The 20,205-nt window shown below is 44.0% G+C and overlaps 1 protein-coding gene across 1 annotated transcript in view; it reads left to right on the top strand.

Annotated features, from left to right (window-relative positions):
* The first annotated feature begins 11,141 nt into the window (after positions 1-11,141).
* LOC144594939 (AF4/FMR2 family member 1-like) overlaps positions 11,142-20,205 on the top strand; it is a 132,568-nt gene continuing 123,504 nt past the window's right edge. Inside the window, exon 1 of the mRNA XM_078401894.1 lies at positions 11,142-11,705. Within this exon, the coding sequence (XP_078258020.1) occupies positions 11,689-11,705 (17 nt within the window). The 5' untranslated portion in view covers positions 11,142-11,688. The remainder of the gene's footprint in view (positions 11,706-20,205) is intronic.

The raw sequence follows: 20,205 nt of genomic DNA, 5'->3' as shown, positions 1-20,205 counted from the left end.
TAAACGTAAACTAAAGCAATTTGAAACACGGGTTTTAGGTGCATTTTCTTTACTAGTGCTTTATTAGAGTAATTCTAAAAAACAAATTATCCTGTACAAATATCTTCCTCAAATATTTAGTTACTCTTCCTAAATGATGGTGTGATTTCTGCCTCCATCACATATTGCTGTTACAAACATATCATAATTTAATAAGTTTCTGTGTAATGGAAGTTCTCAAAGGTAGACACAAAATGCTGGAGTAACTCAGCGGGACAGGCAGCATCTCGGGAGAGAAGGAATGGGTGACGTTTCGGGTCGGGACCCTTCTTCAGACCCTGTCTGAATTGTGTTAGTGGCGCGAGACACAGGGTGTTGCATGTATCTACTGCCCTGGTATAAATCCAGATGCCGCTGGCTAGCAAATTTGGCGAAAAAGGGAGCCGAGTGCGTAAGCCTCCTTCTGCCAGTACATAACCTCTGCATCATCAAGACTCTCGCAGTGCCTCCTCGTGGCAACACATGGTAACTGGGGCCATTTTCAGTCACAGGCTAAACTGCGCAGGGATCTCGAAGGAACTCTGGCCCCCAGAGATGCGATGTGCAACCTCACCGGTGTGTGGACACGCCCTGACGTCCATCAACCAGGTCCCAACAATGGGTTAAATAGCACCCCGCTGCCTTGTGGGTAAGGCTCAGGAGAGCCAAAGGTACTGGAGCTGGAGTCCCTAGAGACGGTCGGCTGATCCCTCATGCGTCTGCCTTCCAGCAGTTCCTGCAACCGAGTAGGCCCCAGATGTAGCAGCCACGTTGTTCCTCTGGAATCAGCCTATTAGGTCGAGAGGGGAATGCAGATGCTGGGCAAGTTTGTATTCCTATTTACCTGCCCAGGCTCAGCGGCCAAATCAAAGGGAGAGGACATTGAAAAATCCCCCTCTCCAAGCAGGACAACGCCAAGCCGCACCATCATCTCCCACAGATGGATGGATGCCAGAAAATATGGGATTGACAAAGATTCCGTTACTCATCGATTTATTCACAAAATGCTGGAGTAACTCAGCAGGTCAGGCAGCATCTCGGGAGAGAAGGAATGGGTGACGTTTCAGCTAAACTCTCGTCGAAGAGAGGTTACTCATGTCAGATTCTACTCAGTGTTACTTCTTGAAGTCCATTAATAATGTGTTGCACGACAGGGTGACAATGTTCGAATGAGTCCATGAAGCAGATTTTTCCTCTGGACTGCACTGAGTTTATTGGTTCAGTTGAGATGTTACAATTGGCTGCAATGTCCCCAGGTTAATAAAACAGAACATAGATCATTGACAAGGATTTTAGTTCCTGACAACAGTTATAATTCAGATTTCCCCCTCCCACCGCACTTTATTTTACGCAAATAGCTTGACAACTGCTTTTATAAGCAGTCAGCTCCACTCCCACATCTTGTTCTCTTTATTAGTATAGTTCAAGTTTTGTAATTAATTAATGCCATTATAAAACAGAAACATGTAAGACATTCAGTTTGTTTTATTTGTCCTATGGTTACACTTGATTGTGATACCATAAAGTGTTTAGGAGGTATTTAGATGGACACATGAACAGGCAGGGAAAGGAGAGATATAGGCAGATGTGCAGTTTAAATTGGCATCATGGTCGGCAGACATCGTGTGGCAAAGACTGTTCCTGAGCAGTACTGTGTTATATTTTATGCAAACCACTATGTTTCAAACACCCAGTTGGTTCATTATTATTTTAGAAAAGACGTTAGCACAGCTCTGCCTTTAATATCATTATACCATCCATGCTTATCACCAAACTCGCGGGACTTGGGAAAAGCACTCATCTCTACAACTGGATCCTTGACTTCCTGACCAACAAACCCCAATCGGATAGGGGACAAATCATCCTCCACGATAATCCTCAACACGAGGGCTCTGCAAGGACGCGTTCTCAGCCCCCTCCTTTAGTCCTTGTCCACCCACGCCTGTGCAGTCATGTACAAATCTAATTAAATTTTCAAATTTGTAGACAACACCACCATTGTGGGCTGGATATCAAATAATGATAAGACAGAATACAGGAAGGAGATTGAGAACCTCGTGTCCTGGTGTCGAGAAAAAAACCTTTCTCTCAATGTCAGCAAGACAAAGGAGATAGTGATCAACTTCAGGAACCAAAGCGGTATCCATACCCCAGTTTGCATTGACGGTGCCGAAGTATAGATGGTCGAAACCTTCATATTCCTAGGGATTAATATCACCAACAACTTCTCCTGGACCACCCATATTGAAGCAACGACCAAGAAAGCACACCAACTCCTCTACTTCCTTAGAAGGCGTAGGAAGTTTGGCATATCCCCAACAACTCTCACCAACTTCGACAGATTCACCATAGAAAGCATTTTATCATGATGCATCACAGCTTGGTTTGGGAACAGCTCCATCCAGGACAGCAAGAAATTGCAGCGAATTGTGGACGCAGCACAGACCATCACACAAACCAACCTCCCTTCTATTGACTCCATTTATACATCACGCTGCTTCGGCAAGGCCAGCAGCATAATAAAGGACGAGTCACACACTGCCCACTCCCTCTTCTCGCCTCTCCCATCAGGCAAAAGGTATAGAAGTGTGAAAATGCACACCACCAGATTCAGGAACAGTTTCTTCCCAGCTGTTATCAGGCAACTGAATCATCCTACCACAACCAAAGAGCAGTGCTGAGCTACTATCTACCTCCTTGATGACCATCGGACTATCCTTGATCGGACTTTGCTGGCTTTACCTTGCACTAAACGTTATTATGTATCTATACACTGTAAATGGATCGATTGTAATCATGTATTGTCTTTCTGCTGACTGGTTAGCATGCAACAAAAACTTTTCACTGTACCTCAGTACACGTGACAATAAACTAAACTAAAGATATATTTACTTTTTGTTTAGGAAAATAACTCCAGATGCTGGTTCAAATTGAAGGTAGACACAAAATGCTGGAGTAACTCAGCGGGTCAGGCAGCAACTCAGGAGAGAAGGAATGGGCAACGTTTCGGGTCGAGACCCTTCTTCAGACTGAAGGGTCTCGACCCGAAACATCATCCATTCCTTCTCTCCTGAGATGCTGCCTGACCCGCTGAGGTGCTCCAGCAATTTGTGTCTACCTTTTTTTTTTGTTGATTAGATGAATACTGAACACTGAAACAAATGAATCCTACTTCCCTTCCTTCCTATTCAAAAGGAGCCAATTAGTTCATGCTTTACATGTCAATGGAAACATTTCTCGCATTGGACCTGGGCCTACTTTTGCTCAGTGATCAGTTTATCCCAGCTGAGATCAAGTAATCAAATACACTCCAAGAATTAGATCAGTAACTTTATGGTCTCTTATTTCTCAGTGTCACAAAATGTGCAGTCAGTAAACAAACCATCAAGACAGCCCTGCCACATAAAACAATATTAATAGGTTGCAGCTGGAAACATTATTCTGCTTCAATAATAAATTCTCAGAAAATTGTCTCACATTTCAATTCAAGATAGGGAACAAGAAATATTGGCTGGTAAATCAGAACAGTCTGACCTAGTTTTCTTGCTTTGTTTAAAGCTGCTAAGAAGTTCTCTTTCCTTCTCTCAAAAAAAAGGCAGAAAAGTAAAACTTTTCTGGAACCATGCTTGTCTCGACTGAATGTAAATTAGAGAAATGTAAGGTACTCTTGACGGGCAGTGGGCAGGTGTCATAGACCTGCACGGGAAGGTAGACACTCCCACCCCGAGTCTCGGGCAGATGAGGCTAGTCAGCCTGGGAAGGCAGTCCATCTAGGAGAGGGAAAACTCTGATCTAAAACCTCCACTGCATTGTGGCCATATCCAGTCATGGAAAAGGCTCCAGGAGTAAACCTCAAGAAAATCCAGAATTGGAGTCCCGAAGGCAGTTCGTTGTTGTCTACAACCTCGCTCTGGCAGCTCCTGCGACGGTGCTGGTGCCAGACTGTAACAGCTCGGCTGTTCCTTTGGATCAATCAGCGACGTGGAGAGGGGGGACATGCTGCATGGGCAACAGCCTGTCCTTCATATGACATCGCCCAGGCTTGCATCCGACCACACATCACTACAAACCTACACCTAAGAAGAATGGTACTCTTGGCTTTTGTTTTAAATGAGCAAACTAGGAAGGTATTTTTTCTGAAGGGTCCGAAACGCAAGTCTGAAGAATGTCATGACCCAAAATGTCACCCCATTTCTTCTCTCCAGAGATGCTGCCTGTCCTGCTGAGTTAGTCCACCTTGTGTCTACCTTCATTTTTTCTGACATGTTGAGTTCAAAATAATTGAATGTCAAATGACGAAATTACTGGATCTGCAAAAAAGGTATTACATCCCAACATCCTACTGTTACTTACCTGCTGATTTATCTTCTGTATGATTTTAGCACTTACTAATTCAATGAATATTGCTGTATTAAACAAGGTGATGCCGAGATCAACCATGGAATTGATGACAGAAAGAATAAGTTGAAAATCAAACGCCAGTCATTTAATTCAGTGGCAATGAACGGCGAACAGCGAAAGTAACATACAGTAAACTCACATTTTAACGGATGCCTTTATAAGGTATTATAACACCACCCCCAGCTTGCAAGGTGCACCAGCGAGAACATCTTCACCCACCACTCGTCTTTTTGATGTGGCTTTTGCTGCAGTTCACATTGTAGCCCCCAGGGACAGCACTTTCTTCAGGCCGCTGTCAGTGACAAGACGTCGCGCCCGGTCACCATGGCGCTCCCTCCCCTCTCACCAGCTGCTGCTTCTTCACCAGTTGACCGTCACATTGTCTGCTCCCTGCTACATTGCTGCCTTCATCTCCATCTCCCTGGGGCCCAGCACCTTTTCAGCAGTGACCTTTTGTGTATTAACTATTATCTGCAGGTTTTTGTTTCAGGAATGGCTGATTGTTCGCTATAACCTTACTCGGTTATAACGGACAATCAGCAATAACAGATGATATTCCCTACACCCCCCCCCCCCCCCCCCCCACATGCATGGTCTGTTATTCCATTAGAATGAAGGTTTACTCTCTTGAGCACGGTAGCGCAGCGGTAGTTGCTGCTTTACAGCGAATGCAGCGCCGGAGACTCAGGTTCGATCCTGACTACGGGTGCTGTACTGTAAGGAGTTTGTACGTTCTCCCCGTGACCTGCGTGGGTGTTCTCCGAGATCTTCGGTTTCCTCCCACACTCCAAAGACGTACAGGTTATAGATTAATTGGCTGGGTAAATGTAAAAATTGTCCCTAGTGGGTGTAGGATAGTGTTAATGTACGGGGATCGCTGGGCGGCACGGACTTGGTGGGTCGAAAAGGCCTGTTTCCGGCTGTATATATATGATATGATATGATAATAAAAAATGGTTTAAATTTTTCAAATACCCAAAACATAAATTTAAAAAATTAAATTAGAAATTATATATATATTTTTTTAAAGTATATTACTTCCAACTTGCGTTCTTACCCACAGCCGTAGTTTAAATTGAAAATCAGTGAGCTTTTTCCCGAGAGTATATTCTGCGGAATATGAGCAAATCTGATCCGGCACGGAGCAAACTGATAGATGTATCGCTGGGGGAAGATTAGAGGCTGCTAGACCTGCTGCCTCACTGCACCAGGTACCCGGGTTCAATCCTGACTTCAGGTGCTATCTGTGGAGTCAGAGGTTATGGGGAGAAGGCAGGAGAATGGGGTTAGGAGGGAGAGATAGATCAGCCATGATTGAATGACAGAGTAGACTTGATAGGCCAAATAGCCTAATTCTACTCCTATTCCTTATGACATTATGCATGTTCTTCTTGTGACTTGGTTTTGCAGATAGTAAAGATGGTTGTGAAAGATTGCAGCAGGATGTGGATCGATTGGCCGAGTGGGCTGAGGAATAGTTAATGGAATTTAATACAGAGAAATGTGAGGTGTTGCATTTTGGGACATCTAACAAGGGCAGGACCTACACAGTGAATGGTAGGCCTCTGGGGAATGTTGTAGAGCAGAGGGATCTAGGACTGCAGGTGCATGGTTCCTTGAAGGTCAAGTCCCAGGTAGATAAGGTGGTCAAAAAGGCTTTTAGCACATTGGCCTTCATCAGTCAGAGTATTGAGTAAAGAAGTTGGGAGGTCATGTTGCAGTTGTAAAATACATTATACAATTGTTCAGTGGAAGAGGGACAGATCTGGATGTTGGAGAAAGGCACTTAATTGGGGCAAGACAAATTACAATGTCATTAGGCAGCAGCTAAGGAGAGTAGATAGGGAGCAGTTGTTATTGGATGACATGTGGGAGACATTTAAAGGCCAGCTGATCAAAGTGCAAGTTCAGCATGTTCCAGTCAGGAGGAGGAATAGGGACAGCAAGCTCAGGGAACCGTGGATGATCAAGGAAGTTGTAAACTTGGTAATGAAGAGAAAGGAAGCACATGTCAGGTTTAAGAAGGTGGCATCAATCAGGGCTTATGAGGAATATAAAGGGATTAGGAAATGAATTCAAGCGGGCAATTAAAAGGGCCAAACAGGGCCTTGAAATGTCATTGTTGAGACGAATTAAGGAAAATCCCAAGACTTTTTTTATATGTAAAAGGGTGACCAGGGAGAAGGTAAAACCACTCAAGGATAAATCTATGCTTGGAGTCAGAAGATGCAGGTGAGGTACTAATTGCGTACTTTGCATCTGCATTGAGCGAGGACTGGAGGGCAGCAAGATCACAATGGAGAATACAAATATGTTAGGGCAATTTGAAATCAAGAAAGTGGTACTGGGACTCTTGAAGAATATTAAGGTAGTTAAATGTCCTGAGGCTGATGGAATCTATCTCAGATTATTCAGGGAGACAAGAGAGATTGAGGAGCCTTGACAAGGATCTTTGTTTCTTCTCCAGCCTCAAGCGAGGTCACAGGGAACTGGAGAGTGGCCAAAGTTGTTCCTTTGATAAGAAAGGTAGACGACAAAATCAGGGAACTTTATGAGCCTCACACAGTTAGGGATATCCAGCATGGCTTTGTCTCACTAACTTGATTGAGATTTTTGAGGAGGCAACAAACGAGATTGATGAAAGTAAAGCTGTGGATGTTGTATACATGGATATTAGTAAGGTTTTTGATAAAGTCCTTCATGGTAGGCTGATCCAGAAGATTAAGATGTATTGGATTCACAATGACTTGGTTGTATGGATTCAGAACCGGCTTGCTGAAAGACAGAGGGTTGTGGTGGAAGATAGATATTCAGGCTGGAGCTCTGACCAGTGGAATTCTACATGGATCTGTGCTGGGATTGTTGCTGTTTGTGAAATGTATATAAATGACCTAGACGTAAATGTAGAAGGGTTGGTGAGTAAGTTTGCTGATGACACCAAAATTAGAGAAGTTGCAGACAGTGAGGAATGCTGTCAGAAGATACAGCAGGATAAAGACCAGCTGAAGAAATGTGTGGAGAAATGGCAGATGGCGTTTGACCTGAGCAAGTGCGAAGTGTTGCACTTTGGGAGATTGAATGTAAGGAATGAGTAAGCAGTTAATGGCATGACCTTTAACAGCGCTGATATAGCACTGGAGTCCACGTTCATAGCTCACTGAAGGTGCCAGTACAAGTAGATAGGGTGTTACAGATGGCATATGGTATGCTTGCCTTAATCGCTAGAAGCATTGAATACAAGTCAAAAAGTCAAGATGCAGCTCCAGAGTACTTTGATTAGGCAGCATTTGGAGTATTGTGGGCATTTCCAGTCGCCGAATTACAAGATGTGGAGGCTTTGGAGAGGATGTGGAGGAGGTTTACCAGAATGCTGTCTGAATTAGAGGGTTTCAGCTACAGGGAGCAGTTGGATAGACTTAGATTGTTTTCTCTGGAATATCGGAGGTTGAGGGGAGACCCAATAAATGAATATAAAATTATTGAAAAATAGATAGGGTAGACAGTCAGAACCTTTTTCCCAAGATGGAAATGTCCAACACTAGAGAGCATAGCTATAATGTGAGGGGGAGTTTAATGGATACATGCAGGGCAAGTTTTTTTTACACAGAAAATAGTGGGGGTCTGTAATGCATTGCCGGGAGGGGATGGGGGGAAGCAGATGAAATAGTGGTTTTTAAGAGACTTTTACATGTGCCTGTCTACGTGCGGGGAATAGAGGGCTATGGATCATGTACGGCCATATGAGAACAGTTTAACCTAGCATCGTATTTGGCACAAACATCTGCACTGTTTTATGTGTGGAGACACGGGTTCGAATGGGAGGGGAGGGGGGAAAGAGAGGAGTGGGGGGAAAGAGAGGAGTGGGGGGAAAGAGAGGTGTGGGGGGAAAGAGAGGTGTGGGGGGAAAGAGAGGAGTGGGGGGAAAGAGAGGTGTGGGGGGAAAGAGAGGTGTGGGGGGAAAGAGAGGTGTGGGGGGAAAGAGAGGTGTGGGGGGGAAAGAGAGGAGTTGGGGGAAAGAGAAGAGTGGGGGGAAAGAGAGGAGTGGGGAGAGAGGGCTGGGCAGAAAGAGAGGTGTGGGGGGGAAAGAGAGGAGTGGGGGGAGTGGGCTGGGCAGAAAGAGAGGATGGGTGGCAGTGGGAGGGGTGCGAGGAGCAGAGGGAGGAGGGGCGAGGGGCAGAGGGAGGGGTGGGCGGGGGTGGCAGAGAGAGGGGGGCGAGGAGCAGAGGGAGGAGGAGCGAGGAGCAGAGGGAGGGAGGGAGGCGCACAGAGAGGGGCGGGATGGACTGGAGTATCATTGATGATTAGATAAGTTTGCTCATCTCCCCTCCCCGGGTACATGGCATTGGCATTCATAGCAAGAGGATTTGAGTTTAGGAGCAGGGAGGTTCTACTGCAGTTGTACAGGGCCTTGGTGAGACCGCACCTGGAGTATTGTGCGCAGTTTTGGTCTCCTAATCTGAGGAAAGACGTTCTTGCCTTAGAGGGAGTACAGAGAAGGTTCACTAGATTGATCCCTGGGATGGCGGGACTTTCATATGAAGAAAGACTGGATAGACTAGACTTGTACTCGCTGGAATTTAGAAGACTGAGGGGGGATCTTATAGAAACATATAAAATTCTTAAGGGGTTGGAGAGGCTAGATGCGGGAAGATTGTTCCCGATGTTGGGGAAGTCCAGAACCAGGGGTCACAGCTTAAGGATAAGGGGAAGTCTTTTAGGACCGAGATGAGAAAACATTTCTTCACACAGAGAGTGGTGAGTCTGTGGAATTCTCTGCCACAGAAGGTAGTTGAGGCCAGTTCATTGGCTATATTTAAGAGGGAGTTAGATGTGGCCCTTTTTGCTAAAGGGATCAGGGGGTATGGAGAGAAGGCAGGTACAGGTTACTGAGCCGGATGATCAGCCATGATCATATTGAATGACGGTGCAGGCTCGAAGGGCCGAATGGCCTACTCCTGCACCTATTTTCTGTTTCTATGTCCCACTCTCCAGCATCTGCACTTCCGCGTGTCTTTCCTTCACCACGTCACCGCTCAGGTTCCACGCTTTTGGAATGCTGCCACGTTCGATTTCAGGACGCTGTGTTCCGATTCGAACCTTGCGAAGCTCCGCATTCCAACCGTCGGACGCGGTGTTCTGACGCTCGCGCGTGTTCTTTTTGTCAGCGCCCAATCTGCACCGTCCCCGCCCCCGCCCCCAGCACATCCCCTGAAACAAACCACCACCTCCTCCCCCCATCACACATCCCCTGAAACAAACCACCACCACCTCCCCTCTATCACATATCCACACATCCCCTAAAACAAACCACCACCTCCTCCCCCCATCACACATCCCCTAAAACAAACCACCACCTCCTCCCCATCACACATCCCCTGAAACAAACCACCTCCCCTCTATCACATATCCACACATCCCCTGAAACAAACCACCACCACCTCCCCTCGATCACATATCCACACTTCCCCTGATACAAACCACCACCACCTCTCCCCCCCCATCACATATCCACACATCCCCTGATACAAACTTCCATCACATATCCACACATCCCCTGAAACAAACCACCACCACCTCCCCTCTATCACATATCCACACATCCCGATACAAACCACCACCACCTCCCCATCACATATCCACACATCCCCTGAAACAAACCTCCATCACATATCCACACATCCCCTGAAACAAACCATCACCACCTCCCCCCATCACATATTCACACATCCCCTGAGACAAACCACCACCACCTCCCCTCTATCACATATCCACACATCCCCTGAAACAAACCACCACCACCTCCCATCACATATCCACACATCCCCTGATGCAAACCACCCCCTCCATCCCATGTTCACATTCCCTCTAACAAACCACCACCAGCCGAAATCAAAAACATTAACTGTAACCATCACCTCTCCATTCCTATTCCCAGCACATTCCATGTAACCCTCCATTCCCAATCCAGGCCACTTCCTATAACCACCATCTCCCTCCGTCCCAATTACCCCGCCATATCCAGCAAATTCCCTGTAAGCATCACCCCTCAATCTCATCCCGAACACATTCTCTGTAACCATCACTTCATCCCACCCCCAGCACATTCCCTAATGCCTCCATGCCATATCCAACGCATTCTCTGGAACCCGTACTCTGCACTCATCCACTTCGCTCCCGATGGACAACTGCAAATGTCTTCTCCAAAGCACGCCCACACCCAGCACTTGCCGATTTTGTTTGTATAACCTCAGCTTTCATCTCCAACTGGTTCCCTGCACCATCCCATGTAACCAAACTATCACACCTCTAGCAGTTCACCACATAACCCAGATCCTCATTCATCTTCCTTCATCACCCCTCCCCCTCTTCTCGCAGCCTCCCTGCATCAGTCCTGCATTATCTCGCTGCGTTAGACTTCCTCCTACAACACCCTCCTACACCACAGAAGATAGACACGAAAAGCTGGAGTAACTCAGCGGAACAGGCAGCATCTCTGGAAAGAAGGAATGGGTGACGGGTCTCAACCCGAAACGTCACCCATTCCTTCTCTCCAGAGATGTTGCCTGTCCCGCTGAGATACTCCAGCATTTTGCATCTATCTTTAGTTTAAACTAGCATCTGCAGTTCCTTCCTACACAATCCTACATCTCCTCCAACAGCAGCAGCTGTGGCGGCGGCTTCCAATCCACACCACCCTCCCCTTTGCATTTGGGCAGGAACAATGTCACTGGACCGCCGCTAACTGCTCGTCTCGCCAGAATAGCATGCCCAAATAAGGAAGGAAGCGAGCGGACTGCACCATTTTCGCCGCCAAAAGATTTCCCCTCTCACAGAGCGGCTTGTCCTGTTGTTATTGGAAGGAGGGAGGGAGAAGGGATCCAAACGGTGCAGGATAAGATCTTGCACCCACCGTGGAGGAGGAGGCGGCGGTGAGGTGGACGCTGATCTGGGCGGGCGGGCGCGCGCGCGCCTTGGCCAAGGTTCACCGCGCGCTCCCGCCGTTGGTCGCCTCTGAAGTGCCCGGATGGTGCTAGGCGAGCCAACGAGGCCGAGTCGCTGCCCGCTGGGCCCGGCCACCGAGTGAGCGCAGTCGCACCATGCCCCGCCGCATCTCGGGCCGGCCCGGCCGCAACACCAGCACCCTCGCCTCCCCCCGCTCCAAACCCAGCGGCGGCCGCGGCGCAGCAGCAACAGCAGCCATGTCTGAGCCACTGAGGGGCTGCTGTCTCTGAAGCTGATGGCAAGCCGCCAGCTGCTGCCTTCTGCACCATGGCCACTCACTCCAGGTAAGCAGGGCGACCGGCTACTTCCTGCCCTGGACATCTTCGGACAACTTTAACTTGTCAGCTGCAAACACCCGTCAAAAATACAAGCAAGGGGCTGAGTCTGTGGCTGGACGCGTTCGTGTAATTGGGGGCGTGAGAACAACCTTAAGGAGTTAATTGAAGTTTTCTGTTTGAAATACCTCCTTTAGATTTGTTCGTGACGGCCGCATAGCCTATGGATTTTGTTGTGGGTTCCGAAGCTTGTCACTTGGGCTGGGGAAACCCGTTGTGACCAAAAAAAGAAATTCAATGGCTGTGTGTTAATCTGCTGATTTGGCAGTGGGTGAATGTACTAGAGTGAAAATTAATAGCTTTCATGTTCATTCTCACTGTTTTTATTCAGTCGAGGCTCGTTTATCACAGTAAAAGCGGTTTTATGACTTTTAATTTTGAATTCTCTGATCAAATTTTGCACATCGGTACCACTATTACTTTTCTACGTGCGTATGTCCTGAGCTAAATAAGGCATTGATTATTGTTTCCTGGCTCCTCTTTTCAGATTTTTGATCAAAGCAATGCCATACTATTGATCTAAAGATCGATCCAAAAGTGTGATTGTATGTTTCTAATGATGTAAAACCAGTTCAGTGAGAGGAAGTATCTATTTAAAAAAAAGGATATGGTGTAAATAATCCAATTCAGTTTTATCAGCTTGATTGAAGATAAAAATAAATGTGATTCAGATCTTAATCAAATAAAATAAGACTTTTTGAGCTGCTATTAAATTCCAACATGTTGCATAATTTCCTTCCTGTTTGTAGTTGTTGCTGTCTGTCTCATGATTTTGCTTCTCCTTTCTGTGTATTTTTAAATTATTGTGTACTTAAGTGATAGATCTCACAGTTTCCTTGAACAATTCCAACACTTTTCATTTGGTATTGATTTATTATTGTCACATTTACCGATATAGAGTGGGGGAAAAACTTTTCTGTGCTTTTCAGGCAGATTGTATCATACATGAGTGCAATCATACCATATGTTGCTTCCACTTCTTGCATACAAGCTGTCAACAGTTTCCTTTTAACACCAATCTTATGTTTCTGAAGATTAAAGCATTACAATTGTTTTTATAACATGTAATTGGGGTTTTAATGCTTGTTGAAATGATGAATATTGTTGCTTTGTCTATTTCTTTCGAAATTTAGTAGTTTTGATTTTCAATAGAATCAAACTGAGACTATCCTTGTTCATTTTGCTTAAGATCTTTGTAGTTGGCATATAAACGAGATTTCCCCACAAATCTAGGCTGGAATCCAGTTATAATTCCAGAAGGGAAATAACACTGGTAATCCACAGTGGTGCCCAGATCCCATCGTTTGGTAATGCTCATTGAAGATGTACAGTTTTCTCTAAAAATCATGATTTAAAATGTTTCAGTTTTTTAACTTGTGTTTTGAAAATATCCATTTTCAGTTTGACATTAAAAATAAAGCATTATAAGCACTATCTTGTACAAGTTTTAACTTGTGCAATTAAATTTACTTGATGTTTAGGTGACTAAAGACAACATGGGGCTTTGTGTTGCTAAACGAGATGCTTTCAGCCAAGACTGCTGTGCGACTGATGTTTGGCTCTTGCCTTTCTGCAGTGAGGGTGGGGAGTATTAGTTGAGATTTCATGTCCCATTTTTATCTAGTGTCCCTTCCCATAATGGTATTTGTGTGTACATGGATATCATATAAATAAGATTGGTGTCAACTGAGATTTTCCTCAACCACTTTATACTTGAATAATCAATAGATATTTGCTTTTGGGTTCACTACAATAAGTTAGTCAGGAATATTTAAAAATAAGCAATTCATGATTGCTCAGTGTAGGCAATGGAGATGAAAATCAATGAAATCATTAAACCTTTTTCTGTGGTTTCACAAAACGCTGGAGTAACTCAGTGGGTCAGGCAGCGTTTCAGGAGAGAAGGAATGGATGACGTTTCGGGTCGAGATCTTTCTTCAGACTGAAGTCTTAAGAAGGGTCAAGACCCGAAACGTCACCCATTCCTTCTCTCCTGAGATGCTGCCTGACCCGCTGAGTGACTCCAGCATTTTGTGATATCTTCAATTTATACCAGCATCTGCAGTTATTTTCCTACACAACCCTTTTCTGTGTTCTGTTATCTTCCTGTATATTGTGTCATTGTTATTGTTCCTACATTGGTTTGGGAGGTAAAGCTTGCTTCACAGGCTCTTCATTTTCAAACAGTAACCATTAATCACAATGGAGGCACAAGGATCTGCAGATGCTGGAATCTCGAGCAATACACTAAAAGTGATAGAGCAACTCGCCGGCTCAAGGCCACATCTGTGGAGGGAAAGGACAGGCCACGTTTCTGCTGCTTTCAGACTGGAGTCTGTCCACTCCTTAGCAGATGCTGCCTATCCCGCTGAGTGGCATAAACCAACATATGCAGGTTCTTCCTACACGAGTTCCTCCAGCACTTTGTTTTGCCATTAATCACAATAATATTTTGTTGAAGAATCAGTGAAACCTGGCCATTGAGTGGGAACGTTGAAATCTATCTACTTAACAAGGATTCATGTGCTTGCTTAGTGCTGTACTTTAAAGTTCTACTTTAAATTGGTTTAGAACATATGATCATGTATGAACAGAGGAAAACAAGAGCAGTAGGGCAGTTCGTTCCTTGATCAAAGTGAATGGTAGGGCAATTGTACTTTCCTGCTCTCCATACACCTTGACTCACTTGTAGTTTAAATGAACGTCAATCTCTAATTTGAATCTATTCATTGTACCAACTTCTGCAGCTGTCTGGATGGCAAATTCCAAAGATTCTTGGCCCTTTGGAAAGGTTTTTCCTCTGCATTAGATGGTGGATGGCCCTTTATTCTGAAACGAGGCTCTCTAGTTCTAGAGAGGTCTCAGCAGCATATTGGCACAGTTGGTAGATCCACTCTCAGCACTAGAGAAACAGGTTCAGTCCTGACCTTGGATGGTGTTTGTGGCGTTTGAACATTCTCTCTGTGATTCGTGCATATCCTCTCACATCCCAAAGATATGTTGCTAGATAGGTTAAATGCCATTGTAAATTGCCACAAAAAGCTGGAGTAACTCAGAGGGAGTCTGAAGAAGGGTCTCGACCTGAAATGTCACCCATTTCTTCTCTCCTGAGACGCTGCCTGTCCCGTTGAGTTACTCCAGCTTTTTGCGTCTAGCTTGTGTTTAAGTTTGAACTAGCATTTTCAGTTCCTTCCTACACATTGTAAATTACCACTTGTGTGTGGACGAGTGATAGAATCTGGGGAGAATTGATCAGAATATAAGGAGAATAACAACAATTGGAATTAATGTACAATTAATGGTCATGGCTGCTGAAGGGCCCGTGTCTGTATGTATGTTTCTGAGTCTGAGGGAAACAGCTTCTCGGCATGCATTCTGTCAACGCCCATTAAAATTTTATAATTTGCAATAAGATCGTCTTTCATTCTATTATATTCCCATCTTCTCAATTTTTATGCAGCATATCTTGCAATTTTACCCTCTGAATTACATGTGGCAGCAAATGAAGGAAGGCCATCGTAACCACACATCAACAAACAGAATGTTAGAAGAACTGATGCAGGATCTTGACCTGAAATATCAATTTACATCTTCTGCCTCCACAGATGCAGCATTCTGTTGTTCCTGATTCCAGGATCTGCAGTCTGTTTTGTCTTCTGTCTACCACATCAAGGCTTTCCTTTAGAGTAGGTCGTTTTGGATACCAAGGATAGGCAATAGGCCAGTGAGCTTTGTCCTGTGAGATGTCTATCATGCTTTTGTGAATTTCACAACCACTGGTTACAAGAGCAAGACTGGTGTTAATCCAAAAGTAACATAAAACCACTGTTGGGACTCAAGAGCCTAAAACCAAGTTCAGTTTTTTCCCCAGTCTAATCAAATTTATATGCAGTGCTAAAACATTTTGTACTAAGAAGAAACATTTTATCGAATACATGTTAGGTAGTGAAAATATTTATTATAAATATGTAAAACTGTGACATCTTTTAGGAAGCATCAATATAATATGAAGGTCAGTTTGCCACCCTAGTTTTTTAAACTTTCCTATTTTGCTGAGATTAATTTAAGCAGGTATTTTGGCAACTCATCTGCATGGCTACAAATCAAAATATTACAATTTAGGTTTGCATTAGTTCATGTCCCATTTATGAGGAAAATATGCTTGTTCTGCGTAGTGCCAAAAGTAAAGGTTAATTTTGAAACTGCGGATGATGCGATCTTGAGCAAAGAACAAACTGCTGGATCAGACAGCATATGTGGGAGGATTTGGACAGACGACATTTCAGGTCAGGGTCCTTCTTCAGACTGATGAACATCCCGAGCTGAAACATTGTCTGTCCATTTCCTTCCATAAATGCTGCCTTTCCCTCTGGTAGTTTTATTTTGTTCAAGGTTAATTTTATCTTGCCACTTCAAGCTCATCCAGCTATTGCCAATTGTGTGTCGACTTTTCGTGCAAACTCTTCACGCAGAGAACAATTCTAAAGCAATATCAAACAGCTCATGATTCTTTACTGCCGATTGCCGCTTTAAGAGAATGCAAAAGGAAAAGACAAGTGAAGGCAGACTTGTATTTCAGACAGAAGGGGGAAATTGTAATTGGGAATAAGAAAATGATAGAGAAGTTAAACAAATGCCAGAAATACTGAAGAAACAATTGTTTAGAAAGAATGAGGAACTAAATGAAATGTTAGTAAACAAATAATAATGGAGAAGTTGGGCAGGCTGCAAACCAATGAATCTAAAGAATCTGATGACCCACTTCCCAAGAGTTTTGAAAGAGCTAATATTGAAAGAGGTTTCAGAATATGACCATTAGTGGGGCTAATGCTGAAATCTATCAAGAAAAAGACAATAGGATTGAGCAGAGTCGGCATTGATTTACGGAAGGAAAATCGTGTTTGGAGATCCTTTGAGTATGTTACTGATAGAAGTGATTAAGGGTGAACTGGTGGATATATATTTTCAATGCTTTTGATATGGTCCAACAGGTCCAATTAGGTAAGTAATTGAGTTGTACAGCATAGAAACCGGCTCTATGGTTCATTATGCCGTCTATTATGGCTCTCTATACTAATTCAATTTGCATGCATTAATTCCATAACCTGCTATGTCTTCCTCAGTCAAGTATCTTGGTAGATATCTTTTTAAATGTTGTTAATGCTCTTTTTTCCAGCACTTCAGGCAGCATTTGAGATACCAGTTACTTTGTGTGGAAAAAATTGTCCTTCAAATTGCCTTTAAACCTCCTGCTTCTCACCTTGAATTTATGCTCTCTAGTTTGAGGGTGCATCCAATCTCTCCTTGTAACTCAAGCCCACTAATTCAAGCAACATCCCTGTGATTTTTATTTTCTCTGCACCCTCTCTAGCTGAATCACATCTTTCCTGTAGTGTAGCAACCAGAACTCCAAGTAAGTGCTCCTAACCAATGTTTTGTACAAATGTCAGATGACGTCTCTCTTTGTACTCGGGATCGGCTGATGAAGACATACATGACATACACTTTCTTCATTGCACTTTCTACCTATTTTCCAGCTTTGAGGAAAATTTACACTTTTATCCCTCGGTCTCTCTATTCAACACTTCCCAGGGGCCTGCTATTCACTATGTATGTCCCGACCTTGTTTACCTTTATAAAATGCTTCACTTTGCAGTTGCATTGAACAACAGAAACAAGCCCTTTGGCCCATGATGTCTATGCCGAATATGATGTCTAAAAGTTAAATTCCTTATTATTTATCCCTAATCTGTGTTTGCCATTGCAAATACACACCAAGTACTGGAGTAACTCAGCAGGTCAGGCAGCATCTCTGGAGAACATGGATGGGTGACATTTTGCGTCGAGACCCTTCAGACTGACCAGAGTTTTCCAGCTCTTTGTGTTCTTTTGTGTATTAATCATTGGCACTTGCAGTTCTTTGTTTCTACAAATTCTCAATATCCCTTCCAATGACTTTCCCACCACTAACATAAGGCCTACCAGTCTATTTGTTCACTGGCATATTTCTGCTGCCCTTCAATAAAGACTGCTTCCAGGAACGGCAGGTTTACCTCATGAGGAGGGAGTGAATAGAATGGAATTTAACTTTCTGAGGTTTAGAAGAATGAGGGGCAATCTCATTGAAAGATGGAAATTCTTATAGGGCTTGACAGGTTGGATGTAGGGCAGCAGGGGAAAAGATAATTCTCTCTGAGGAGGCTGGAAAATTGCACCGAGGTATGAGAGTAGTCATGAATGATCTTTGAATGCTGGCGAAGTCTTAGAGATTGATGGTCTCCTTCTGTGCCATATGTTCGTAGAATAATAACTACAAGATAAAGATGCTTAATTGCTTGTGAAGTGTTTTGGAACTTCAGGAAAGGGATATTTTTATGTGTGTTTGTGCTCTGGCACTGCACCCCCAATTTCCTTTGTGAAAAGTGCTTCATGATGAGAGCTTCTTTGACAAGATTTGGTTGCCCCCTCAGTTTTTGTTTCCTTCATAATTGTTTATTCTTCTCTAATTTCTTTGAAACCCCTTGGGATTTAAACTAATGCAAATTGCCAATGCAGTTTTAGCAATACAATACAATACAATACAATATATCTTTATTGTCATTGTACAGGGGTACAACGAGATTGGGAATGTGACTTCCATTCGATGCAATAAATTAATTCGCTAATCAACAGCAATTTAGACAGCCCAGAGAAACAAAATTAGAAACAGTTAAAACAGTATAAAGTGCAAATAGGTCTGTGCCGGGTCGCTGTGCGACGTGACCATCCGAAGGAGACAGTTCATGGGGGGGTGGGGGGCACTCAGCCGGACCGGTTCAGAGCAGCTATAGCTCTGGGGATGAAGCTGTTCCTAAGTCTGGAGATGCGAGCGTAGAAGGCCTTGTAACATCTTCCGGATGGTAGAAGTTCGAACAGACTATTGCGAAGGTGTGAGGAGTCTTTATGAATGCTGGTGGCTTTGCTGAGGCATCGTGTATTGTAGATGCCCTCCAAGGCTGGAAGCTGCGTCCCAATAGGGGTAAGGTCAGTAATGACCTTGTCAATTGCACCCATTTTAGAATGCGGATGGGCGTCAAATCTTCCTAGTCATTGTCATTAATGTACAAGGGCTATTATATGCTTAGCTATAATAGAGCACGTATTAAAGATTCCAGTCCTCCTGTAAGATTATGCCATTATCAAATAATATTATTACTCGCACATGTCATCTACTTTGTATATATTGATACTTATAATGCAGTTTAAAATAAAAAGTTGCCTGGCATCAATAGATTAATTTGGAGGCTTTTAAAAAATATTGTCATTCACGACATAGTCAGAAAAACTGAAATGGAACTGATAGTCTGTAGATACTTTAATCTGAAGCAGAAAAAAATAAATTACTGGAAGAACTCAGCAGGTCAAGCAATGTCTGGGGAGGCAAAGGAATGGTCAATGTTTTAGGTACTGACCCTGCATCAGGACTCGGGACTGAGACGATAGAGAAAAGGTGGCCAGTGTGTAAGAGGGAAGGGTGAAACAGAGGCTGGAATGTGATAGGTGGAACCAGAGAGGTTGGGAGGGGGGGGGGGGGGGGTGTAGGGACAGGCTGTTAGGTGAAGGGTAGAATCCAATAAGAGAGGGATAATGGGCGGATGGAACAGGTGGGGAGCGTGGAATGGGAAATTTGACGCCAATGTAGCGGAAGCTAAATCGTGAGCACCAATCGACAATTCGCCCTTGGTTCAGGAATGATTTTGAATGGACCATATTGGTGGATCCAGAGTAACATATGGGCCAGAATGGGTAAGGTTTCTGTCATCATGGAATTCAAATTCCTGTCTCTGGATTAGTGTTCCAGGCCTCTGGATAACAGTTCAGCAGCTTGACCACTGTGCCTCTACTTCTCGATTAATTCAACCAGGTTGGGGAAATGGTTGTTGAATGTTCACTCAAGCGAGTCCCATTTATCTTGAGCTGTTTCCAAAGTTCCCAATGGTCCTGACTGAACTGGTTACCTTTCCATTGCGAACCTGGTGTTTGTTGTCTATCTGTAATAGCTAAGCAATTTCGCATATTTTTGTGATCAGGAGGAGACAAATGCAAATATACTAATATTTAATTGAAAAATCTTCATGACATTGGTGTTTGAAGTGAGCAGCAGTCCATTACTGGATAATGAATGAAAAAAGATTCAACACAAATTTATGTGATGCGTTTAAATCTTGCCTTGAAGGTAAATGCCTGTTTAATACTCTGAAAAGAGAAATTGCATTATTAATCGACAATTTGCAGAGGTGACAGCAATTTCTGTTGTTGGTTTGGTTATTGCTGTTGTTGACTTAAGCATGCTATTGCTGTTGCCCTGTTCTCTGCTGAACCCAAAGTATTCCATCTATTTTCAAGGTTAGGCTACTAATTCCATGTAAGCTGGTAGCGCCGCATGAGGATTGCCCATAAGGTTATAAGT

Source organism: Rhinoraja longicauda, chromosome 1 (assembly GCF_053455715.1).
Source record: "Rhinoraja longicauda isolate Sanriku21f chromosome 1, sRhiLon1.1, whole genome shotgun sequence".
Lineage (NCBI taxonomy): Eukaryota > Metazoa > Chordata > Chondrichthyes > Rajiformes > Arhynchobatidae > Rhinoraja > Rhinoraja longicauda.
Note: the sequence above shows the minus strand (reverse complement) of the source record. Positions and strands in the feature narration are given on the sequence as shown.